The following is a 27,552-nucleotide window of genomic DNA, read 5'->3' on the forward strand; positions in this document are numbered from 1 at the left end:
CTCTCTCTCTCTCTCCCTATCTTTCTCTTTTTCACTCCCTCTGTGTCTCTCTCTCTTTCTCTTAGAGTTCACACTCTGGACTGAAAAGAACAAAGTGGAGCTTCCAGTTATTCACAGGTAATGAGATTGAACTTTGGGGGCAGAGAAATGGATTTAACATTCTTAAGCTAATGTTAAATCCATTTCCAAATATCTGATTTAATTACGGTACAAGAAAGGTTGAAAATATGAGAAAAATGTTACAAATTCAGTAATATGCATTGCTATTTCTTCTGTTTCTGTCTTGTCTGTAAGATTTGAATAAAAGTAAATACCCTGCCTTGTACACATCTGTCATAAAATGATTACTGGCGCAAAAAGACTGTCTAATCCATAATACGTTTTGTTGTGGCTGTCCTCATTTTTCTTTCAATTACACCCTGCCTGCAGGAGAGCTAAATCACTGCTCCTATTTTTAGCATTTCATCTGTCAAATTGCCCTTTGACACAATAAACACCAGACGTCATTTATCTCATGCAGCATGACACAGATCAACAATGTTCCCCATAGACTGCCACAGACAAGATCTCTCTCAAACATTCTCACGGCATATATCATCATGCAAGTCAGCGGAGTCACCACGCGAGACAAACTGTAGAATCAGACTAAATTCAGACCTGAAAGTATTCTTTTTGATAAACCTCAAAGTTGGCATGACCTAGATATTTTTGACCTATATGGTGCTTTAAGTTTCGGCTGCTGGAGGAAGTACTTATCCCTTTTCTATATTGTGCTATTCTCCATATATGCACTTGCAAATACTGCTGACAGTACCTTTGAGTGCCTTGTTTTCTTTCCATAGAAAGTAATATTGAAATGTGCAACTTGGTTTCATTCCTGGATGATACCATTAAAGTAGCTGTTGCTGCAAGTAACTTTGTTTACTGGTTTTCCCTTCACATTTAAAATACCACATGGGCTGTATTCACAACCTGCACAATTAGTTAAAGTTTGCTACAAATTTTTTTTTTTTAACATATAGTAGTAAAAACATATCCCCAAAAGGCGGTAGATAATAGCAGACGACCCTTTCTGCTGTTCTGCTGTGTGCACTAAACAGACATTGTTAAATGTGGAAAATCTCTATCTGGAGGGCAGGAAGTCATTTTGTGAGTCCCACAGTTGAAGTCATTTTAGATAAATGGCTGTTTACAACAGCGTTTCATTTCCTTGTGTTGCTGAGTGTCAAATGATACTTCTGCAATTTCAAAACGTGTAAACTGAAAATTTCATTGGAAGATGTTTAAAGCTGCAATAAAACAAGACAACCCAGTTAGACACATATTGAGTTAAAGATCTGCAGAATATACAAACAGAATGCACTTTTTCCTACCACACATAGAGTTTATTACAGTTCTCTTAGTAGAGCATCTGCTCTATATGGCACTTCCATATAACTGAAACTGGTTGGGCATGCTTCTACAAGCATGCAGAAAAACAGTTATTATCCAACAAGATTTTTTTTCTTGAGAACAAGACACTGACACGATGGGAGGACAGTAATGTTAACAGACAGCTTTGCTCTCATTTGCCTTTCAAGAAGCTACCTGAGGGAGTAAATCCTTTATAATGTTGAGGATTTGAGTGGTTTCGGTTGCCAGTGAAGTCATCTTGATGTGAGAAAGGTGATATTTTATTGAGAACATGGACTTCACTGTGAAGCAAATTCTCTGTGGCATAATCATTCAGGGTGAGATCTCATCCACAGTGAGAGTATTACTCACCAGACGAAACACGAGATCTTTAAAATGAAGACGTAAGGGGAGGATTACATTTATTAACAAAGCAGTCCAGACAAAAGAAAATGGTTTACAGAGGAAAATAAAAACCACATAACCGCATAACGTGACCCTTCATGATAATAAGATTTCATTAAATTTGAACTTGGGTTACAATGACCCAATATCCTTCATGTTATAGACATCCATCCATCCATCCATTTTCTGTTCACCCTTGTCCCTAATGGGGTCGGGAGGGTTGCTGGTGCCCATCTCCAGCTACGTTCCGGGCGAGAGGCGGGGTACACCCTGGACAGGTCGCCAGTCTGTCGCAGGGCCATGTTATAGACATAATTTATAAATATATATATATATATATATATATATATATATATATATATATATATATGTTAATTTTCAAAATAATGGTACTGAATGCGATGAGCAGGTGTTGACTATTTAGCGGTAAGCTTCTTTTTGACTGTCGAAGTTGTTACGCATGCGCAGGCCATAGCGCCAATTATATTGAAAAAGCAATGACGTATCGTTGTAAAAGTTACCAGCTGGACTTCAGTAGAGAAACAGGGAAGTGAAGTATTAAGACGGACTTCGGACCTCCTATTTTTAATGTTAATGAAGGACGTCATGTCTCCAGCGGCTGCAGGGAGTCGAGGACGTGAACTCCCTCCGAAGACTTATTCAGAAAAAACACGTGAGTGATAACATACAAGTTCTTTTCCTATAATGAGCAAAAACCATTTTCGAGTGGAGCGTTTAATGAATTACTCCGGGGCACAAGCAAGAACAAGAGTTTCGTGTTATCTGATCCTTAAAACAGGTGTGCAGGGCAGGTAGAGCCCAGGATAACGGAGATAAAAGCTGACAGACGAACGCTGATAAAAGATAATAGGTGGGATTTATGGTGAAACAGGTTGCAGGGTGACCCTGCGGGGCGGTGACTGCTAAGTGCTGTGAGATGAATGGAAAGAACGAGGAGTTCAACTTTAATGAGGGACAGTGGTGAGACTTGATAAACTCACCCTTTATGAAAATTATCTTGTATAAGACAAGACAGCAGTTTTCAAAAGCACTGTCTCACTGAAGATGGTGTTGAGCTAATGACACTGACTATTTCCACTTTTTATTCCTGGTTAGACTTCAGCCTGGTGATAGAACAGCAGCAGATGGATGAAGGAAAAGCACAGTTTGTTTTGGCACCTGCTGAAGATTTCCACAGTGAATAATTTCAGTCTTCTTAAAAAAAAAAAATAAATACTGAGGTCACCTCATATCTCAAAAATGTGTGTATCTGTGATGAAAGCAAAATCAGCATGAAGAGAAAAAGTCACTCAGATGCAGGGAAATGAGATGGAACATATACTTTAAAATTGAATAATCTAATTTATTTTAATTAACAGTAATGCCTAATATGACCATTTACTGAATAGATGCTATGAAAGTAGTATTGTCTGCTTGTAATGGGCGTGACTCTGAGACCACCTTTATACAAGCTGACTAAGACCAGGTGGAAAAAGAACCTGCTTCTTCGTCCAAAGATCCCAGTTAATCATTATTCAAAATTAGTTTTCAACGATTTCAATCTAAGCAAATCTGGCAGATTGCATCGAGTTATGGACTTGCAGCATTCCCTGCCTGGACGAGCTCGTAGCGAGACTAGACAATCGCTTGCATTGTGTCGTTGAGTTATAGCAATCCATTTTACTGCGTATGAGAAGACAAAGCTCTCCTTAGCAGGGGTCTCAAGCTCCAGTCCTCGAGGGCCGCAGACCTACAGTTTTTAGATGTGCCACAGGTACAAACCACTGGAATGAAATGGCTTAATTACCTCCTCCTTGTGTAGATCAGTTCTCCGAGCCTTGCTATTGACCTAATTATTTTATTGAGGTGTGGTGCAGCAGAGGCACATCTAAAAGTTGCAGGACTGCGGCCCTCGAGGACTGGAGTTTGAGACCCCTGCAACGGGTAAAACGCTCCAGAAGAACCTGGCTCAGTCCTAGTTTATTTGAAAAAACACATTTGACCCTGTACAAAAAAAGAAATGAATAAATGATGTAAGAGTACTTTCTATATTGAGAAAGGCACCACAGCCTAACAGAAAACCAGACCAGATGTAGTTATGGAAAGAGAAAAAAAAGCTAAAATAAGACATGAAGTCGACAGTTGAAATAACCACAAATAATGCAAATTGGAGAGTAGTAGAAGAAGAAAGTGGTGAGTCTGTTCTCAAGCAGCCTTATTTCTTTCTTTTTAAAATGTATTCAATAATTTGTTTCCATATTTGGACCTTATTTTTAGATGATGTGAAAAAAAATGCTTTCAGTTTTTTTATCTGCTTTTCAGTTGAGTCATTTATTATCAAACTGTTGTATTTTACAATACAACAGAAACTCCACAAATGATGAAACTGTATTTATAGCCCACATTTTAATATTTTGTCTTTTCCTTTCTAACTTACAACTTGAAGTCTTCTGCAGTAGTTGTGAATTTTGCCCTTTATTTTCTCAGATGGAAAAGCTCTCAGTTCTTCTTGGGCAAAATGGCTTCAGTTCCTTTATTTTTTAAATCATTTTACTTGAACTGCATATTTGACTTCTCCTCAAAGTGGATCATAGATATTGAGGTCAGACGACTGAAATAGCCGCTGCAGAACCTTCACTTTTTTGTGCTGTTGTCAGTGACTGGTCCACTTGGCCTTGTGTTTTGGAGTGTTGTGATGTTTGAACACAGGGTTGGCCCAAAGTTGTATGGGGACTTAAATAGAATTTGATTTGGGGCACCACTTTGTGAAAAGAACATCATTAACAGCATTTCTGTACACATTGGCGGAAACTTATTTGTCAACAAACTGAGCTAAATCATAAAGAGAATATTTGTCTTGTAGCATCAGATTGCAATTATATTACAACATCCATCTAACGATGAGAATTATTCTTTGCACTTAGATAAAATAAACTTGCCAGTTTCCTTAAATTAGTATATCAAGTCTTTTAATTGATTCATGGTGAGACCATCAATTCAAATCGAACAGTCTTCTCATTCTCTATAAATAAATTGTTTCAAAATGTTTTCAATTTGTGCTTATGCAACATGATTTGCATTGTATTTCTACATTGTTTCACTCTGAAGCCCGTTGCCCTTTATGTGTTTGTCCAGCCAAAACACTGTTACCATGTAAACAAGAGCCCAGTGCGCAACTAAACATTTGTGTTTCACTGTCCTATAGCGTTGTCATGAAAACTGGGACTTAGTTTGCCGGCGCTTTCTTCCAGCTCTGATGGAAGGTCCAAATATTGATGATGATCCCGTAAAAATGGACAGTGTGAATTCTCTATTCACACTGTGCACACTGTTCATTTACTATTCTTTTGAGTAAATTAAGGTTTCACTCAAAAGACTCAGTCTCAAGGATTTCCAAGTCCTTAAATATTTTTCCTCTTACAATATGACCCTCATTGCAAAATAATCCCAGACACCCTCAATTGTTATGCCCTTTCAGTAATTTGGTTTTTATGACTTAATGTCTTCCGCTCATCTTCTGATGAGATTAACTTTGTCCTTGGGATTGTATACTGATGGCTTCGAGACCTTTCTTTAAAGGCATTAGGGTATGTCTGGAGATTTGGACAGCTTGGAATCCTGTAGCAAGTAGCAATGATATTATTCACAGAGATGCAGAAGGAAAATCTCAAAGAATGTTTTCATTTTCCAGCAGAATAATTGGAAGGAGTATTTATTTCCCAAAATAGGTAATGGTAGATATATTCATCTCTGCTAGATGAAACACAACCAAAGGGTTGGCTCATTTTGTGATGAGTTGCACCTGTCCAGCAGCCTTCTCCCATGTCCACGGATGGATATTTTTACTGGAGGGCTTTTAGACGGAAGGCTCAACAGGATGCATTTGGTCCCACGCTGTATCAGGTTTCTGTCCCTGAAGATTAACTAAAATCACTCCACAACCTGCAATATCTATGTTAAGGTCCAGGTGTTGTGTATGCGCGTCCAAAATGCATCTTCATAGTATTCTTTCTTTTGAACAATGATGTTTTAAATGTTAGTGTCTGCATGCAATGATTGTGTTGATGTCTTTTCCCCTCCATCTGGGTCTTTTATCTCTGTTCTGCCTGATGCATTTCCAGGAAGCATGTGGAGTTCAAACATACTGCAAGCGGAAGAAACCCAACTGTGTTTCCATGGGAGGTTTGGCACATATGTGGACTATTTTGGACCAGATTAATTAGTTTTTGAGGAACTTGTAGTGCAAAAAAAAAAAAAAAAACATATTCGGAACTGACATAAAAATCAACAGATTTATTTATGAAAGGTTTATTAGTTCAACATTTCTGCTTCTTGTCTGTCAAAAGGACTTCTGTATTACCTCCAGTTTTTGTTTTAAGGCAAATTATAACTGGTAGTAAGGTGTGTTTTTTTTTTTTTTTTTTTTTTTTATCTCTGCTTTGCCCCAGAGGTTGGGAGGCGGGCAAAAGGTCTTTGTCTTTTGGGGTCATGATCTATCACCTGTTGCTGGCATCCATCCATGGTGCAAGGTCACATGCAGGAGCTGAGGCGTGAAGACACTAACAAGACAGAGCAGGCAATGGAGGACTGGAGAGTAGACCAGGAAAGGTGATAGGGGGAATATATTTTTCTCACTTAATACCTTGAAGGACTGTTTGGGGAGAGAGATGAATGTTTGCATTGGACTAAAACTGTTGAAATACAAAGATAAAAATAAAAGCAAGGGCAAGCAGAAGGGCCACGAGAGGCTCCCAGCTCCTATCAACACCAACATTTGTCTCAGTCAGACTAGCAGGGCTTTAGCTGCATAGCTGAGTGAGCTTTCCTTCTTGTCATACAGGAAAAAGGAAGTAAGCTGTGCTAACAAGCTGATTTAAAATTAGCTTCTGCTTTTATACAATGCTGCTTCACAAAATTGTCCTGTCAAGTTAAAAACCAGGAAATGTTGTTAACCTCAAGAGGAGTATGTATGAGTTCTCAGCGTCATCTCCTTTTCATGCAAGGTAAATTTTCCTCTTCCAGAAAATATTGATAGTTTACGTTACAGCAAGTCTTATCTGCCTGAGGCGATCAGATTTTATAATACATACACAGTCTGTAAAGCTGTGTGTTTTTAAATGTTACTTAAATATTTAGTAATGTACTGAGCAATATGTGTGTCCTTAGGACTATCACTGCTCATTGTTATTCATTATTGCTGTAAGTTTATTGTTGCTAACCAAGTCACTGGAGTCCAATATGGACAAAATTCATATAAATAAAATATGCAAACTTTCTTTGCCTGTCTACTTACCTCTTGACCAATTTTTTGATCAAATTGTAAATGTTTGTTATAGCTTGCACTAGTTTTCACTAAGTGCTTAGTGAGAAAGTTTTTTTTTAATCTAGTCTATTTTTATTTGTTTACTTTGATTTCTGAACATCATTTCAAGACTCCAAGTGGAGTCACGCCCCAATCGTGGGCACTGCTACTCTGTTGTGATTATAGAATTATAATGCTATTATCTTAGTGTGTATTATTTCTTCTGGTAAGAGATTTAGTGAACAAGTTCCATCAGATTGTTGGTTTGTTGGGGGACAGGAGGGAGAGGCTCCTCAAGTTTCTTCTCTCTTCTGGATCACAGTCTTTCAGCTGATATCTTTACATCATATCCAACTGTTGCAGTGTAAGATGTTTGAACTTCAAAATATATTTTCTTTGTAATTTTATACAGTTGTTAATGATGTGAGTGCTGAACAGGACAGGACATGGAGTAGTTTGAGCAGCATAAGGACAATAACTGCTGGATATTTGTCTCTACCTGTTGTGAGCTGAGATGCAAAAAAAAATGGTGCTGGCCTCAACTGTCATGCAAAGCGTGGCCTTTTCTCATGCAAAGCTGGGTGGTAGCTGCACACTGTGCAGCCTGGAATAGACATGAATGTCAGTGTGAAGAAAAGGTCACACGATTTCATTAAAAGTTTATCCTGACTTAATGTGATCAGTGTTCATTTCGGCTTATTTGGGTTTGTTCTAATTATCTCATGTTTTTAAAAAGTGTCATCCTGTTGGCCTGATGAGTGAGGTCATCAGGCCAACAGGATGAGCTCCGGTGAAGCAAATGGCTTGCTTCCTGTTATAATTTCCAGATTGTCTGTCACTGTGCTGCTCATGTGTGTCTGTATACATGCACTCCAAAGCACATAAACCTGATGCATATCACCATGTGCTTCCTGTTGATGTGCATAGGCGTGCATGTAGGTTCATGGCTGATCGTGTATCCTCATGTCCAGCCAGCGTTTCACTGGCCCAGACGGGAGCAGAAGACAAACATGCTGGGACCTGCTTTGTGCTGAACTGGGATATTTTTGGACTGTTGGGTTGCTATGACATAGACTGCCAAGGAACTCGCCTTAAAAGAGCAATTTGGATTTTTTTTCCCCTCCCTCCTTATTAAGTCTTGGTTACTTGATTGTTTAGCAGTAACTTTCTCTTTACTTTAGTGTGGAATTACCATTAAATCTCAATAAAATAAAAAATTGTGAGTGGGTACAAGCAACTTTGGCAAGATAGTGATTTTTTTTTTTTGCATTAAAGGGATAGAAGACACATTAAAGAAGATTGTCCTGGGTGTGCTCTGTATTGAATGACCCAGCTTCAAATAAATGTAGGCACATAAACCACAAAAGAAATGAACTCATCTACACAACACAGACTAATAATAAATCAATGAAGATAACTTTAAAAATTCTTTGTGGTCCAGATGAGTCTTTTATGCTTCATTAAAAGTAAAATGACGCATGAAAAATTTCTGTCATTACCACCTTGAATAGTTAACCCATTAAAATTGTTATATAATAATTAGTGTACTTTGGTGTACTTTGACCTGCTGAAAGGATTTTTTTTTTAAAGCAGAGTTTTTATTTCTTTCTGTTTTAATAACATAAGATAATATAAAAAATCTTATCCAAATATGTCTTTCCAGCTTTCTTGTGTGAGAGCGCCTGGGTGGGTTATAGAAAATACCATGTCCTTCACTGATGATAAAAACTAATCCTGAGTGTTCGACCCTTTTGTAAAAATGTCCACAAATATGAGTGGTATTGCCACCTTGACCTGGTAATACTTGTGATGATGCGTTCAGGAAGTGAAGAAAATATAACATTTATCAGATAGGTCTAGCTGATTGTTCTCAGCGCATCTCAAATCTTGAAGGATGCTCATACTTTTTACCATTAACTTACTTTAATGTAATTTTTCTTTCCTTAGAAATGGCACGTGATCATTGGTTTCTTTTTCCTGTGCTTATTCAGCATTTTTCCTGAGCTAGTCTATGCGTGAGGCTGCAGTAAGTGTGCGTCTGGTTTAAGACTTTAATCACTAAAGCCACAGTAAATGGGAGCTGTCAAAGGAACAGCTAGGCTTACAATATAACTGACACACCCACATATAACTCAATGCATTTGGTCCAGTTGTTAAATGAAGCATGTATTGGCTTATTTGCACTTGTCTTATTCTACAGGTCGCAAGATATCCTGTGCATCTGATAACTGCTGGTTTTCTAAATTTGTTCAGCTGAGAGACATTCCAGGAGTTTTACCTATAGGCTGTTATTTAAGTATTCATGTCTGCTTGAGCCTTTATTTTAGAGATGGGCTGTAACAACATGTTGTGCCTAATTACATGGTTTGTTACATTTACAGAGAAAGTCTAGCCTACTGTCTCGTCTTTTGTGTAATGTATAAATGGTAACCTTGTAAAATTCTGTAATATGTTGCCTCAGACTAGCTTCACCTGTCTGGTTAAAATGAGCCTGAAATTAGAGGGGTTGCAGAGGTGTATATCCATACCAGGATTGTTTTCTGCGTGTTGGGTTGAAATAACATCTTGACAAATGTTATTTTCTCCGTGTGGGGTTTTGGTACATGATGTATCAGAGTAAAAGGGTGGCATTCCTGGTTTGTAATTTTGATTCACTATTGCTCTGAAATTTCTGATGGATGGACTACAATTAAATTTGTGCACATTCATCACATTGAGTGGTTTCTCTGTAGAATTCCTTATATTTTTTTCAACTTCTTGATGCATCAGTTTCCAGTATAATCATGCAGGTTGGTATTTTATTCCTTGGAACATGTTGCATGAATAGAGTGTCTATTAGTTTCTGTAAACAGCAGTCTTTGTGTGTGTTCCAGGCGAAGGCTAGCTTTCTGTAGCAGCCAGTTTAAACAACTAACATATGTCCATATAAAATGCCAGTTTATTTTTAAATAACTTCTTGCAACTTTTTTTGTGCTTCTTTTCACTACAGCTTAAACATCTCACCGCTATGTTAAATATTTCAAATAGTTAAAGGACATTAGCATACGTTTGATTGCCTGTCTTTATAGAAAGAAACCTGCACCAAGACATTAGTTTCACACTCAATTTCAGCTGCATATTACATCTATATTTTTATAGAGACAAGATATTTTCTTTCCGTGTTAGGCCAACCAATGAACCCTCAAGACATTTGGGCTGGTTGCTCTTATGACGTCATCATGATTCATTGGGCCTACTTTATATTAAAAAGTCACAATCATCTTTGCGTCTTGCAGAACAGACTCAATAAAATTGCACTTTTTTTATGATGGCCTTTAAAATATCAAGCAGAAAAGGCATAAATCTCTGCCCAAGCAGCATTTTAACAATTTTCTGACTTATGAACAAATGTGTGTTGGCATTTAAAAAAACTAGTCATTACTTGCTTCAACAGTATTACTCATAAAGTTGCATGCAAAGACATGCAACTTGTAATTGCATGTCTTTGGAAATATAATATTTTTTGAATGCTAAGAGTCAATCTTTTCCCCATTATGCAGCACACTTATGAAATGAACAACACGTTTGTCTTTCATTGGAAAGATTTAAAGATTTTCAGAGTTGCATCTATTTGAATTTTGTGGTCAATTTCTGGTCCACAAAAATGGCTGGAAATTTAGCTAAGTATATTATTTCTAACTACTTAATATGATCCATAAATCTTTTTTTAAAGGCTGTGATCTTGACTTTCAGTTTAGCATCTAGTCATGTGTGCTTACATGTGTGCTTAATAAGTATTCTCTTTGTGTATTGGTGTGTGCAATTTAGTGTATTCGCAGCTGGAGATTTCTTATCTAGGGTATTTACATATTATAGGAGCAGTCAAAGTATTTATGGGGTTGTAGTGCAACTGACAGATTTTCTTGCCTAATTTAAAGTTGCTGTATATTATAATGTATAATATAAACTTTACATTGCTTTGTAAGGGAACTCCACTGTTCATAATAATGAATAATGCTTTAATGATATTAAATTTAATATTCTTTAACAAAACATTTTAATAACAATTTTGTAGAATTTGTAATAGGAAGACATTAATAAACATTGAAGTGGTTGAACATTAAAGTAGCATTCTTGCTTCTCTGTGGTTCCCATTTATGACATCATGTTTATCAGTATAATAGACTGGTGGTGATCTGCAGAACTATTAAGGGACAGAGAGATGGAGAAGAAGAAGAAAAATGGCCAAGTGGGTCAGGGGTCACAAACTTGCCATACCCAAAGAATGTCCCTTGACAACCATTGACATTTTTATATCTGTGGGGCAAATTCTTAGCTATAATTATCAGTTTGGCGACTCTAAGGTGAGACAAAAAAGAATTCCTCTGGTTTTATTTACATACATGCTAAACTTTTACTTGTCGCTGGGAATTAGTCTTTAAAGTAACTTTTTCATACCCAATATTATATATGCAGAAACCCAATAATGGATGTTGTTGCATATGATCGAACACACTTTTACCTTTAGAACTACCTTAATTCTGGTGACGTGTTGGATTGAGATTTGGTGACTACATAGTCCAATGGAGTACATTAAACTCAAGAAACCAGTTTATTTGATCTATGTGAAATGGTGCTAGCAGTAGCAATCAGAGAATGGATGTACTGTGACCATAAAAGGATGGGCTTGAGAAGTCCATAAGACTTGCACAGTGGTTACTAAGTGATCTAAAGTGTACCAAAACAACGCTCCCCACACAATTACATCACCACCAGTAGCCTGAAATATTTGGATGTACAAGAATAGATCTATGCTTTCTCCCCCGAAGTTGATATGAATGTCATTTCTTATTGTCCAATTTTACTGAGAATCTGTTATTTTCCACAGTAACACATTTTTCTTTGATTGGCTGCTTTGTCACATCATAAGACATTGTTATTTCAAAGGGAATGATGTGGGATTATTATGCAGGCCATTTAAATGAAAGTGGATCAGAAGATACCTTGTAGTAATGCTTTAATTTATAAGATCCATATCCCATTTCCCAACTGTTACCAACTTCTTTCTTTGAGTGTTCCCTTGGCTGATGAATTGAATCCACGAGGTGCATAGGTCATTATACAATGATGTTGGCCAAAAAGCAGATGAATTAGCCATTATTGTTTTGTGTTTGCAGCAGTTTCAATATGCTATGGATGCAACAAATTTTTCTTGTAGCTGTAATATGCTTTAATGTAAAACAGACTTGGAAGTTATCCATTTGGCTACTCTCGTGTTTTTAAGCCTGGTCACAGATTCATTTATGTAACAATCAAAGCAGATGATGGGTGCAAGTCAACCCACTGCTGTTTATGCTTTTAAGCTACTCACAGAGAACAGAGTTCTTTTGTATCTGCTGTGTAGGGTCAAGAAAATGCTATTGCAGTACAGTCCCGATATGCCTTTTGACATAATGTTTGTTCTATTTATTTACTCCAAAGCTGTTAATAATGTTTTAGGCATAAATTTAAATGTCATTGAAGTGACATCAGTGCAATTATAACCAATAGCACTGATGTCTCCGATTGCCCGCTTCTTTGATGTTATTGTGGGACATGAGGTGTTTGAGCAGCTGATAAGTGGACATCCAAAACAACTTAAAGTGAGCATATTGTTTTGCAGTAATTTTGGAAAGTAACTTTTTTTTATTTATTTAAAATTTTTCTATGTGCCAACAGTGAAATCTTGACTAGGAGAGAAATTGGTCTCCTAGAGCAGAGATCTAAAGTTTGTAGGACTGGATAATACATTATTTAGTCTGTATAGTTTTGTTTTACAGCTTGAACACCTAATTTAAATTCCTACATTTTGTTGTGTTCTACTTGTGTTACCACATAATGAGGCCACCAGAAACTTTTAGGTTGAATTAGTATGTGAATGTGTGCCATTGTTGGCTTCTCCTTTCCTCATCATCAGTGTTCTCTCCAGGGTCTCCTCTCTGTGGCTTGCTTCTTTGCCCTCTGATTTTATGTCTGCAGTCTCTCCAAATACCCTGGACTATTTCTGGCATCCATTCATTTTAACATACATGTGAAAAGACCAAGCTTTAAAAATACAATGAGCAGTTAGAAGATTGCTTCATAATGTATTGGACGATAAGAAATTTAAAACCTATGTTTAAAAAAAAAAAAATTATAGTCTAATCATAGTCCCTTTTTTGGCTAAAAGATCTGAATTTTATTCTAGAGTCCCCAGGTCAAATATGCAACGTTCTAATTGGCTGATTTGTTTTCCCAGTCTGTTGGGTGGAGTGAGCAGCTGTATTTGGACACTGCCAAGGGCTGTATCAGAAACATCAGTGATTTGATTAGAAGTTTAAGCCACTTATCTATCTCACAGAGCACTAGGAGTAACCTATCAAATGTGGGGCTAAAGTACAAATATAAGAGCGAATAGTTTAAGTTGGGTTATTGGTTGGTATTAAACTCTTTTGCCGTCAGACAAAGTTATTTGACATCAGGATATTTAGCTGTTCAGGATTTCAAGAGGAACTTTTTATTAAATGACATGTAATAAGTTATTTCATAGGTCACAAAAACCAGGTCTTTTAACAGTGGTGTGTAGACCTTTTGTATCTGCTGTGTAGGGTCAAGAAAATGCTATTACCAACTGTACTGTACTGTAATAGATATATCTATTACAGTACAGTCCCGATAATGCCTTTTGACATAATGTGTGTTCTATTTATTTACGCCAAAGCTGTTAATAACAATGTTTTAGGCATAAATTTAAATGCCATTGAAGTGACATTCTTATTGACTATTGTGGAAAACATGAAAAGTGGCCTAATGGAGAGTCATTTCTTGAATTCCATATTTCCCTAGTCCTTCTCAGTCTTTTTACAGTTTCAAATTATTCTAAAGTATTCAACTTCTTGCATTGTTTCCAGAAATGTTATATCTATAGGTGTGATAAACCAGTTGGAAGCACTTCAGTAATCATGTTTTGTTGTTGGCAATACCACTGACACATTGCATTGCTTAATGGTGCATTGCTGTCAACAGCTGTTTATTCCAGGTGACAAACAAGGGTGAGAAGCCAGCTTATCACCACATTGCTTCATCACCCCATTTGTGATCCCTCTCATCAGCTTTTTATAACTCAGTTCAAAATATGAAACTTTTGATATATCTGTTAAAACCTGGCTTTAAACCATGTCATGTTGACATAGATTGGCTGGTCTCAGCACTAAGCAAGTTCAAGAACATTCTAACTCATCCCTGTCTCCTTCTGCGCAGTTAAACTTTCAAAGCTCATAAGATATTCAGTACCGAACAATGAAGCTATTAGCTGTGTCTTTGTATACTTGCCACCATGTGTAGAGTGCAGAGGCGGGGGGAATGAAGCGCACTCTAGCGATGGCAAGCTACAGACATAAAAGTAATTTATTTCACCGACAGAGGACAGAGAAAAGCCCCCGTTCTTCCAGGTTTCTTTTTTCTCCTTGTGCTCCCCCTTCATCCGACGCTACTGCTCGGCTGCTGCTCTGCAGCTGTTCCTCTCACTTTCTGCCCTCCATCTACCCCAGCGTACCCTCCTAAAGACTCCCCCCACCTTCCTCCAGCAGGCTCAGCGTGATCGCTTTGTTTTATTGTAGTGCAGCATTTGGCAGGGGAAACCCCCGTCTGCAGAGGGACAGGGGTCCGGCTTGTCCTGACTGGTTGGATGTAGTGAGGGTGCGCAGATAAGCAGAGCTGAGGATTAGTGGCGGCTGTTGGACATTTGGTTTCTACATTAGCTCTATTATGTTTTTTTTTCTAAGCTGTTAGCTTTGGCTCTTTCTACAGAGAACTGTTTTTTTTAAACACCTGTTGGAGAGGTGAGGTAATTTTTCTGGACATATTGACTTTGTAGCAGTTTTAGCTACTGGAGAGTTTCTACTTGTTTTTATGCTTTGCTTTTTATTATTTTGCCAACAATGTATTTTTTCTAAAGAATTAAAAATTGTGCGTTTTCCACAAATCTTTTTACCCAACCCAGAATGCTCTGGCAAAAACAAAAGGAACATCCCCCAAATTTAGTCATTGGCTTTCACATTTACTATGCTCTATCCCAGACCCTTTGTCATGCTTAGCAAAAACAAAACCCAAAAAACATGGATCACATGTCATATCCACACTGTATTCCAGGTTATTTCCACACAGGCAAAAAAAAATAAATCCCTTGTCAAGGACAGGAAAGAGAGGGCATTTATTTGTGTTGACAAAAGGCTGTTTTCCTGCACAGAGGAGGAAAAAAATGTAGCGGGACAGTAAAATCAGTACTTTATTACTGCAGTGCCCAACAAAAACCTCTTGACTAACTGCCTCGCTGAGTGGTAAACCCACTTTTTTTTTCTTTTATTGGCATTTTTTCTATTTAACTTTTAACAAACAGGATCTGTTTTCTTCATCATTTAGAGTCTGTTTTTCTTCATCTTTTGTGCAGCCCTTTGCTCACTTTGCCTTTGCATTTTCAGCAATAATCTGAGCTGCAGATGTGCTTTTAAGTTTGTTCCCAACTTGATTACCATGTATGATGTTTTTTTTTTCTTTTCTATAAAAGAAGCAAGTAAGCGCAAAAGTGTGTTGGACATGCCCCAGACAAATTCTGTCAATGTAAATGGAAGCACAAATAACCTTCACCTTATGCTCTTAGACCCTTATCTCAGCGGTAAATTGCATGTTTGCACTAACATTCAGAGTGGAATACACAAAAATAAAAAGTAAAAATGGGAGATATTGTCAAAACTGCTTTTGTTTGAATGAATTAATCATACAGAAGCTGTGAAGAGCAGATGTGAAGCCTTTGCTACATTTCGTAATACCTGGATCAGCGTCGTAGATCTTCGTGGTTAAAGCAGTTGGTCAGTGGTTTGAAAACAAAACCATACTGGTTTCCTGTACCCCTGCTCTGCCCCACTGCTTTACTCCTGGGGCCTGCTGGGTTGGAAATATAATGATGTGAACTGTTTACCCTATAGAGGCCATTTTGGGCTGCTCTTGTCCCCAAAAGAAATAACTCTCTGGAATGGTCTGCAGAGATTGTTAAATTACAGAAATCTATGTATTGCCCATTTGGCAGATACTTACTGTTTAGAAACTCTAGAAGGTTTTTAGACCCTTTGAAATATTGTTTTAGATTTTTGATAACAAAATTAATCTTTTTCTGGTTGCTCCGGTTAGGTCTACAGAATACATATAAACACCAATTTGATTTAATTATGGAGAAAAACAGTTGTACTCGACAGTAATCTGATTGATTGGCACAAGATCTCAGAAAGATGTAAAGATACTTGGGAGATTAGTTCATTGTTGGACTTTATGATTGACAAACTATAACTAATGTGGGCTTGACTGATTTTGTACCAAAGTCTAGCTAGTTAAAACTCACTTGAAGAAGGAATTAAGCTGCAACAAAGGCACTAGACTTCATCCCAGTGGCATTAACCTTTACTGTAAAATGGGTTTAGGCAGCATTATTCTGTAAGAGCTAAGAGATGAGCAAAATTAAACCTAAAAGCTTAAACACAATAAACTGAAAGTTTAATGTGACTGTTGCCTGTGAGTTTCTGCTAAAAAATTTACAAGTTCAGGTGATAGCCTTTCAAGTTTTAATACTGTATTATGAGCGTCTGTTGGCTTTTTGAAGGATCTGGCTGTTTTAAAAAGAAAAAAAATTATGTATTACAGCTGACATGTTGTGGTTTAAGACTTTAACAAGCTGTCTGCTGAACCCTCTTTCCAAGTCTCCAACATTACCACTCTCAATTTTTCTGCTTTGTGCACAGGGGTCTGAAAATTGATGCAGTTTTTATATGAGGTTGTGTGACTTAAATAATGTTTTGTTGTGTGAATTAGTGTGCAAGAATGTCTGGGTAACAGGTGGCATCGATTTGTAGACTTTGTCACTCAGGCGCAGAACAAAAGCAGTGGATTTTCCCGAATGCTGTCTTGTTTCTGGTCTCTGGCTGACATTCTTTGTACTGCAGGCCTTCTGAGCTGTGTGTGTGTGGTCAGCTACATATGTAGACCAGCCATTGTGCCCTTGACCCTCAGCAGATGTGGTCTGAACAATGAGCTGGGTAAATAAAAGGAAGTGGTGTATAAATAGCCTTTTACGTCTGAGGGAGTGGACTTCACATGTGTGTATGTGGAAAAAGAACGATCCTGTTTGATATGAACAAATTGTATTTTAGGAAGTTGCTGAACTGAATGCTCCACAGGTGGTGTTTGCTAAACAGTCAGTCATGTAGACTTCCCAGCAGTTTTGTACATAACTTGGCTTTGAACCCGTCAGCTATTCAGAAGAATTGTTCACCATTGTTCTTAGATTTGACTCTTTGTTAGCAATACAGTGTTTTTCATGGGCACCTATATTTTGCCTGCAGATTACGTTGAGCTTCATCACTTCTCTACATCGCATCCTAGTGAAAAGTGAATGCGGAACAAGACTAAAAATAAAGCAACCTCCTCACTCTAACTCTCTGCTTGGCTTTCTTGTATCTAGGCCACATATAGATCAGTGACCTGATGTATTTCATGTTGCATCATACAGGAATGTATTAGCCTTTGAATCTTGCTCAGCATTACTTTATTACTACTCCTTAGTAATAATCTTTGTACATACTTGCAATGTGCTTGAAATTGAAATTTGTCCAAGGTAATTTCTTTTACATTGACTGTTATATTCCTTTTTGCACTAACTGAACAAATTAAGTTTGTTTTGTTTTTACATGTTTCACCAAGTTTGTAAAGCTATTGGTGTATTTAAGTGTGCTGTACTGGTGAAGAGTTATAAACTACATTTGTAATTTAGTACATTTACGACTGCATTTAAAAAGAAATGTTTTAAGTCAATTCAGCACTAATTTTCTGTATTGGATCAGTATTGGCCAATACTAAACCTGAGATGGTTTAGTCACTTTTTCCACGATACCAATACAGATATCTCTGTCTGATAGATATCTCTATCTCTTGGTATCATGTTGCACACACGATACACACATTGTGAAAAACGTGGACCGGTGCATTTTGACAGACTAATCATTTACATGTACTATCCACACATTTTAAGTATATTAATTAAAATGTATGGAAAATCTTCTGGTGAGTAGTTCTGGCAAGAAATTGGCTTGTCAGAAACTAAAAATCTGACTGGTTTTCCAGCTAGTTACTAGCTGACCCAAAAACAAAAACACTCTGGATACTGTTGCTGAACGAAACAAGGCTAAAAAGTAAAAGCGATTAGCATTTATGAATTGAATAAACAGCTGTCTGATATAAAAGTCACTAAACTTCAGTCTTTCCTCAGTAACAGTGGCCGCACTGATTGAGGGGTCTAGTCAGTACAACCTAGTTAATATTCTGTACTTCTCAATCAGGAAAAGACAGGATTTTTAAATTTTGGTCAGAGCTAAACAAGTTCAAAATGAGCGTCTTTCTGATTTTGCAGTAGATGTTTAACAATATTGTGTACAAAGGGCAAGTTTTTATTTTTACATCTATTTTGATATGTTTTTGTTGTGGTTTAGAAATTATTCATGTTTGCCTTCTTTTAAAAAGTTGTTTAAGTTATTTTAAATGGCTGAACATTAAGCATGATTATCTTTGAACATTGAAGTTGAACTGCTGTTAATTAAATGATTGATGTCAGAATGTAAATATTTGCTCTCTCTCTGATATTTTCAGTTACAAACCATTTCCTCATGCCTCTCTTCACATTTATCTCTGATGTCCCAGATCCTGAGTTCTGTTACAGCTCCACAGGGATATATGTGTGCGTGTATGTTTGTGTGTGTATTGCAGATTTAGTCTCTGGTCTGGATTTGGGCAGTTGCTTGATGTTACTGAAGTCACTGATGGCCTACATTAGCTGCACACTTCACAGGAAACATGGCACAGTTGCTGGACTCTGCGGTGAACCTAAAGGCAGATCAAGACTGAGAGACCTGGAGATTATTAAAGGTAGAGTTCTGGTAAAGAATGAAATAGAAGGGTGTAATCAATTTTGAGTCTGGGCCTTTGTTTTTTGTTTGGAAAGCTTTGTTGATTTTTACTGCAGTTTGTCCCCTGTAAACTCATATAAAAAACGTATTTTTTTCCAATTACCCAGTAACTGTTTTATTATGAATAGCATTTAACCATAAACTATAACATTATGGATTGGATGCACATTTCTGCAGTTTATGCATTTTCCTGTATTGTCACAATCATAAAAGCTTACTATTTGCAAGTTTAGATAGTTTTTAATGTTTATTTACTTGACTTTTCATTAATGAATGCAGAAAATCCAAATAATAAAGTTCTCCAAGCATGTCTATTTTAGCTCAGATTAAATGTTGCAGACTTATTCAAAATGTAGATTAAAGCCAATTCAGGTGTAGAATTGATGCTCCAGTGTTGTTTAAGGGGTCCATCTTCCATTTGGTGATGTCTGGGTTAACTTTTGACATGTCAGAACCATCTGCCGTTACTTTTACTTTCTGTTCAACTGTTCAGACATCATTTACCGGTAGTTAAAGTGTGAGATATTTGTAGCCTGGGTGTCTAAATGCTATCAGAATAACGCCTCATATTTTCTCTCTGTCATCAAAATCAGTAGCACAAGGCCATCACATTCACCAGAGATTGGTCAGACAGAAGCTTCCTTTCAAAATGCTGGAGCATGAATTTATTAAGAAGTAATAAGTATGCATATTTTCTTTTTTTTACCCTATTAACCTTACTTTTATGTTCTTTCCAAGTACGCAAGTACAGGTTTACTTGATTTGTGGACAAATTAATTATGTTTTAAATAAGAAAATCCTTCTTTGCCAGTGCACTTTTAGAAAATATTTGCTTTAGTTGAGACCAGATAAGTCGAGCCTTCTTTAGACAGCCTTTGACTTGTCATCTTGGACACTTTTTAAAAAAAATTAAACAAATAGATGCATTCCAGAGATTAAGGTAACTCCAATCTTGATTATTGTAGGTTTTATATGTGTATTTTTATCCTGTGCTCTTTAACGTGCCTTAACACAAACATTTGAAGCCTTTTCTAAAAGCTTTCATTGTTTTCCACTAATTTTAGAGGATCAGGGTTTCATGTTTTAGCTATACTCGCGTGCCCTACATGGATCTTCGTGTCTGTTTTTGGATGGCTCACTGGAGATTTGGCATTCTGCACCATAAGGTTTACAATTAATCTTAGACTTGCTGGTTGCAAAACCTACAATTTACTTTATTATGGTGATGGGGGTGGAGTTGAAAGAGGGTGAAAGACATGATGGAAAGAAAGTGACGGAGGAGAAGAGGTTTCAAGACTGAATCAAAGAAACTGACTGGAAAAGGGTAAAAAGGAGATGCAGTTGAGGATGACAGATGGGTGATTTTTAGAGTGGGGTTAGTATTTGGGAGAAGAGCAATTTTCTTTTGGTACTGTAAATAATGGGCCCTGCTTGAGTTGGAAAGCTTTCATTGCCCCTTTTGTGTGTGCTGACATCTTAGGTTCCCAAAGAGAGAAGAGGGACGGAGAGGGCTCGGCCTCCAGGGTTTTGCGCTGGCATGGGAAAGACAGAGTATTAGCCCAATATGAATATGGGAGAAAATAAAGCCCCCACAGGTCAAAGGGAACCTGCCAGTATGCACTCCTGGCTCTTTATTCTTCTCAAACCCACATCACCACACACACAGACACCACTACCCACAAAGTGGCGCCTGAATGGAATGGAACAATTCCCCGACTGTGGTTAAAATACAGACAAGTTTTCTCTTCCGTACTTTATCACAGTCTGAATAATGATGTGTTTTGGCTCCTACTTCACTAAATGTTTGAGTTTCTTCTCTTTTTTATATTTTTATATATTCTTTGTTTATAATTTGAAAGAAATACTAGAGTTATATTTCCCATTAAGATAATATTGGGAATATGAATATATTTTTGTTATTTTAAAACTGTAGGATGTCTTTAAATGCTTCTCACAAAACTGTACATGCAAAGTTGTAACAATTCTTTTCTAAAAGCACTATTGTCAACCTTTTGTTTTATATTTATGACAAATTGAGTGCATAATTCTTTTTAGTTGATTTAATATCATGAAAATTGATAGGATTAATGTGTGAAGTTTCGATTAAAGTTAAATATAAAATCTTTTAAAACTGCATATAAACAGTAGCAGCCATAGACTTCTGGTATTTGTCTTCAAAAACTGCACAATCCATAATCATTTCCAGATTGTATGATTCATACAGTCAATGGGGTGTATTAACATTTGTTTGCTTGCCAGACTTTTCAAAAAGAGCAAAGTCCTTACACTCGTTCCATTTATTTCTACTGCAGATCTAAACATTTCTCATGAATGAAGGAAGGTTATGTCTTTTTCATCAGTAACCCTTGAGGGTTTGACCAGTCATGGGACCATCAAACCATCTACTCCTCATACGGATAACTTCTGGATGCTTCATTGTACCTACTGTTTATTATTGCATTAACAAAACATCAACTGTAATCTAGTTGGTGTACTATAACATAGTTGCAACTTCTTTCAATACTGACTCAGTAAAGACAGAAGTGTCACAAAATGTCAGAAAAGACGTGAATGCTTCGTTTGACATTTTAAGCATAAAATGCACACGTCTCTGCTCAAGCAGCATTTAAATAGGATTCATACAAACGGATGATTTTCAGCATTTAGGAAACTACTCATCACCTGCTTCATGTGAAAGAAACAATTTTTTGGCCCTGGCTTCCTAACATTTTGAGAATAATATTCCTCCAAATGCAAAAGTTGTCACTGACTAGAAGTTGGATAGGGAAGCCTTAAACGGATAGCTTAATTTTTAGTGGTGCACACAATAATAACAGAAAAGGTACAAAAATACTAGACTATTTAAAATAGTGTTTAAAAGGAATTTTTAAAAAAAGAAAAATTCTCATGTTGCTATAAAAAAATGGCTAATGAAAAACTCAAATTCCTCTACATTCAAAATATTTCTTTATGTATTGGTGGTTAGAAATACTTACTTTTTCCAGTGTGATGGGATCGGAGGTTTCCTTTTGTTGATTATGCATAGTTTAAATTGGAGGGATTTTGTGAGCATTTGTATTAAAATGTTAATTTCTAATCTCTTTCTTCTTGGAGACTATTGAAGGTGCAAGCTTAATGGAAAACATACTACCTTGGACTTTTTTCTTGTTTTTTTTTAAAACTAGAAGTTCTCTGTATTTTATTAGTATTATATATGATAGTTCAACATGAAGTTGTGAATATATACATGTGAAATGGACAGAAAATAATACACAGTCTTCAATTTTATTTTACAAATTTGTAATCTGAAATGTGTATTCTGCCTCATTTACTTTGATTCCATTAAAATAAATGAAATTTTCTTCACAAGTCATGTGTTTGGTGAGCAAATTTAACACAGTCATGAATCCTTTCATCATTCAAAAACGGCTCGAGTCCTGATGGGTGGTGTGCAAAAGACTGTTCTAGAAAGTATTGACTTGGGTTGCTTCCCTTTCCTTCCACTTCACAGTTATGCACTGCTTTGTTTTGGACACTTTAAATCCTAAAAATGAATGCTTGTCGTTGCAATGTGATATGTAAAAATGTTCAAAATATGTGAATACTTTGGTACTGCACCTGGATTATAGTTTGTATCTATTAAACTACCATATTCTTTGCCACCTTCATCATTATTCAGAGCACAAACTGACCACATTAATTGACACGTATGAAATATAAAAGCTGTGAAGTGTGGGTGGAGGCGGGAGCGGCTAAGAACACTCAGAGTGAGATCACTGTAGTGAAGATCCTGAACAAAGGGGACAAATGATGGACTCAGTCGCATTTCCTCTGAGAAGATACAATCAGAACCTTTAGTGACGTTAGAATGAGAAAACCGTCATGCGAGCATGATTCACCTGCTTAATTATGTCACGTCCTGTTTGGTCCTCGTTTGTAAACAAGTCACTGAAGATATGCGGGAAATGGGAGGAGGGACCCTTCCTGTTGTTTTGTTTTTTTTCTCTGTGCTTTTTGCTCCTGTTGGATAAAACCTCTGTCATTCTTTCAATGACACCTTGGTGTCCGAAAGTTAATGCAGGGGAACAAAAGAAACAATTCTTTTCGACTAAATACAAATGTTTTATGGATTAGTTCACTGGTATGGACAGACCCAGCCTGCTAGATAGGATATGACTTGTTTCCTTTAGTAGTCACCCAGTTAGATTTACCATGTAACATCATGAGCTAAATGTTTGTTCTTCAAGCATTTGAAGAGGATACAGATTAAACTTTCACCGGAAAGGCACCATTAAAGTTTGTCCTTTTCATGGATTGAAAATGACACGAAACTGTAACTACACTTTACTAAATACAGCTTGCTACTTTAAAGCTATTAATTAAAATATTGTATATTAACAACAAAAATAAATCCCCAGACTGAAAATAAAAATAAATATTCACTCTAAACATATGGTCGATAAGTTGATTCTAAATATTTACCCAACCAAATAATGTTGCTATAAAGGTAATGATTATTCTGTTTATCAAGACAAGCCTCTTGAAGGATATATTTTCTTAGACAACTAGCCCAGTTAGCTGGGTTAAGTTTCACAGAATAGAAGCTGATTACAAGTTGTGAAAGGTGTCAGCCATTAATACTTTATCAAAGTTGACGTGTCAAAGTGCTGTAGAAGCTGTTTTCCTTTATTCATACAAATATAATCAGTAGCCGGGGCTCAATTTCAGTCTGTCTGACCATGATGAAAATTAATAATTCACACAGACTCCATGGTTAACAGAATATCAGGCAGACTATAATCCTGCCTTAAAAGATCCATTACTATTCCAGATATTCCAGGCAATGACATTTGCAGTAAGTTTCTAACCCATATAAATTTAGTTTTCATAGTCACCCCTCATTTGAGTGAGTTAGTTCCCTCGAAAAGATTGACCACTCAAAAAGTAATTAGGGCATTAGAGCAAGCTGTGAAGTTTTCTTATCAAAGTCAGTGTTTCCCACCATCTGTTTTTGCTCTAGGGGCACTTGCAGTTTTGTTTTCCCTGGAAAAGACGGTGAAAACGTTGAAGTGAGAAAGTTATGCTGACAGGGCCAGGAGTCGCTTTATCAATCTCAGGAAGCCTTGCTACCAGAGGGCAGGAACTGCCACTGGCTCCAGGAGAAGGGACTTTCCTTTTTCCTCCCCCACTAGAATGCAGAACAATGACCAAATAAGTTATATGTTCATGGCCATTTGCTGAAGTTTCTTCTATTGCTGCGAATGGGTTCATGAAATGTGTACTTTTGTTTGTAGTCAAGTTAACCTCTCCCCAGAAACAAATGTCTGCATCGGAGGCATGTGGATATGAAAGTTGGTTAGGCAGAAAAAGTCCCTGAACTGCCTCTGCAGGCAGTGAGACCCACTTGTTGGTGTATTTTTGGGGTTAGACAAGACAGCTCATCTGTGTGTAGTCCTCTTTTGCATAAATGTCACGTTTTTTTTCCTCACCCGTCACCCTCCTCTTTACTGCTAATCACTGTTATTTCACATTAACAGTTTGTCACCGCTGCTCATCTGCCGTTTAGCCTCTCAGCAGGTTGTCACAGTTTCAGTGACAGCTCCTCTTGCGCTTTCCAGTGTCACTTGTGTCACCTGCAGTGCTGGCAGCTCTCCAGGTACTTGAAGCGATTGCGCTCGGCAAAGTGAGGGAGGATGGATAGCGCAACTGGCCATTTGGAAAAGTGGAGAAAGAGAGAGAGACAGAGAGAGAGACTAGTTTTGCAGCACTAATTGGTCAGGAAGTGGGCTGCTTGGATGTGCAAGCTCTTCGCTCCCTGTCGCTCCCCCTCCTCTCCCAGTGGGCAGTCATTTCTGTTGGCGTTGTTTCCATCTGTCCCCCCTTTGCTTTCCTTTCAGTGTCTCTTTTTCTTTGAGCTGACCTCATTTTGTAGAGGTGTGGGACGACAACAGCGAGAACTATCTCTTTAAATCATTTGGCCTTATACTGAAACTTTTCAGGTTTTCGGACATGGATCTAACATGCGAAAGGATACTGGGATACAAGCAACTGAGAAAAGGCTAACTGTGAGAATGGTCTCTCAGAGGTGAGTGGCAGGTTGTGTCTCTGTCTAGAAGGGAATTGTAAAGTCATCAGTAAATGTTAAACTGTAAAATAGGTTGTACGTTGGGATATTAGCTCATACATGCAAGTTTTTTCCTTGCTAAAAGAACCCAGGTCTTTATTTAATCATAATTGCAGATGTTGTTCCTGCCAAACCAAGTCTGACCAGCAATTACGCACGCCAAAGTTTCAATTTGGCAAAAGTCTAATGGCACCTTTGTATACTTATCTAGCTGGACAGCTTGGCAGCTTCTGCAGTCTGTGTTTAAGACTTTGTAAAATGTGTTTGAAGAGTTGAAGACCAGGCAATTAAAATGATGCTGGATCAATTTTGGTCTTGTAGTTGAAGTTCTAATTTAAACAAATTTAAGATGTTTTGGTTGTAAAAATATATTAACATTTAAGATATTTCTTGAATGTACAATCTCTCTGAGTTCCATTCCAATAAGACTTATCCATGCAGGTAAAGTTTGATTGGGTGAGATCATTATATACCTGGTTGATGAATCATTTCATTTTTAAGGTTACTGCAATGACACTATATTCTTGCCTGCAGTGTTTTGTGTAGGCGTGCACAAATGTGTGTGCTCTCTTGTGTGGTTTGTCCTCATTTGAGAAAGTCCTAAGTGGAGCACCCAGCTTTCTGGGGGTCATAAATTTAGATACGATATGGTAGCGACTACTTTATCACCCCAACTCAATGATGCAATAATGCTTATGTGTTTGACAGGTTTTGAAAAGTTCTTTATTAAAAAAAAGGAAACCTCATTTTTGAAGAGATGATATATTCTTAAGAGATAACAATGTTCTTATCTAACCTGCATTTTGATTTTTTTCTTTGAACATAATGTGTGGCTTGCACTTAAAAACACAAGCAATTTAAGAAATGTGTGTTTACATCTACCTTTGGGCAACCAAATGATGTCAGATTTTGTCAGTGGTTTATGTATTATTTGAGTGTGTCATTACTGGCCACTTCACAAAGTACGCCTTGCCAGTTTGGGATTTGAACCTATTTTGTCTTCAGGACCACATTCCTTTTTGCTTATTCTCATCGAACCCTCAAGATGTCTGCAACACTTCTCAACTTTTTGGTTCACATTGACAATGCTGGCACTATGTATGTGCAGCACTGGTACTGACTGCACATCTGTAATGCTAATCTCCTACTATACCATATCCCAAAACGGCTATCGGACTGAGATCTGGTGGCTGTGGAGGACCACTGCAGTACTGTGATCCCATTGTATTGTTTAAGAGACCAGTTGGAGATGACGCAAGCTTTCTAGCACGGTGCATTGACCGGTGAGAATACTGTTGTAAAAGGGTCGTCAATAATAATTGGGTAGGTTGTGGCATCTTTAACTATACTCAGTTGCTGCTACAAGGCAGGCAAGATTTATGATTTCATGTTTATTCTACATCTGACCCTATCTAAATGTTACAGCTAAAATTAACTCTGATTGGGTGTGTTGTTACCTGACAGGAGCGCATTCATTGATCATATTAGCATTACCTTGTTTGAAGCAAGTTGTTTAAGCTTCTGTTGCTTTTTCATCATCTGGAACCATTCTGTCTATCCTCCTCTGATCTCTGATACCAACAAAGTATTTTCGTCCAAACGATTGCCTTTCACAAGATATTTTCTCATTTTCTAACCTTTCTCTGCAGTGGGAATGCATGAAAATCCCACTAGATCATCCGTTTTTGAAAAAAACAGAATGTTGTCTGGCAACAACTGTGCCTTGTTCAACATCACTTAAATCCCTTCTCTTTGCAAATCCAATGCTAAAACTTCAGCAAGTAATGCACTGAATTGTTGAAATGTGATTGGCTCATTTTCTATTCGTATTGTCAAGAATTTGAAGAGTTGTACCTAATAAGATGGCCAGTGAGTGCATGTCCCTAATGGAGGAAAAATTCCCCCTGTTTGGTCTCTTTTCCTGGAGTGGGACCCCAGTGTATTCTAATCTGAGCCCAAACACAGCTTCCTCCATATATCCGCCACACATGCTCATGCGTACAATGATTGTTATCCTAAACCTTAATACGCTATTGTTTTCGTGGCTTAATGCAATATATGTATATATTTTAAATGCCCTCTTCTTTTCATGAAGAGGACATTAATCTCCTGAAACAATTACAGAAAACATGTTAGCTAGGCCTGTTACAATAACATTTTTTGCTAATGCAACAACACATTCTGAAATATCAAGAAACTTTAAATTCTAACATTTAACACTGGAACTGGAAGACATTTTAAATATACAAAATGAATAAAACAGAAATGACAAATAAAATGAATTATTAAATCTCTGTAAACAAAACTGTTCTTCAGAAAAAGAG

General features: G+C 37.2%; 1 protein-coding gene across 2 annotated transcripts in view; it reads left to right on the plus strand.

The window, feature by feature from the left end:
• Positions 1-2,365: 2,365 nt before the first annotated feature.
• The window catches only part of LOC114158543 (pleckstrin homology domain-containing family G member 1), a 65,565-nt gene continuing 40,378 nt past the window's right edge, over positions 2,366-27,552 (plus strand). Inside the window, exon 1 of one of the 2 annotated variants that reach the window (XM_028040149.1) lies at positions 2,366-2,470. In XM_028040149.1, the coding sequence (XP_027895950.1) occupies positions 2,386-2,470 (85 nt within the window). In that variant the 5' untranslated portion in view covers positions 2,366-2,385. Of the gene's footprint in view, positions 2,471-24,888; positions 25,190-27,552 lie in introns of those variants that run through there. The other variant, XM_028040151.1, reaches the window with a different exon arrangement.

The sequence above is a fragment of the Xiphophorus couchianus genome, chromosome 15 (assembly GCF_001444195.1).
Source record: "Xiphophorus couchianus chromosome 15, X_couchianus-1.0, whole genome shotgun sequence".
Classification (NCBI taxonomy): Eukaryota; Metazoa; Chordata; class Actinopteri; order Cyprinodontiformes; family Poeciliidae; genus Xiphophorus; species Xiphophorus couchianus.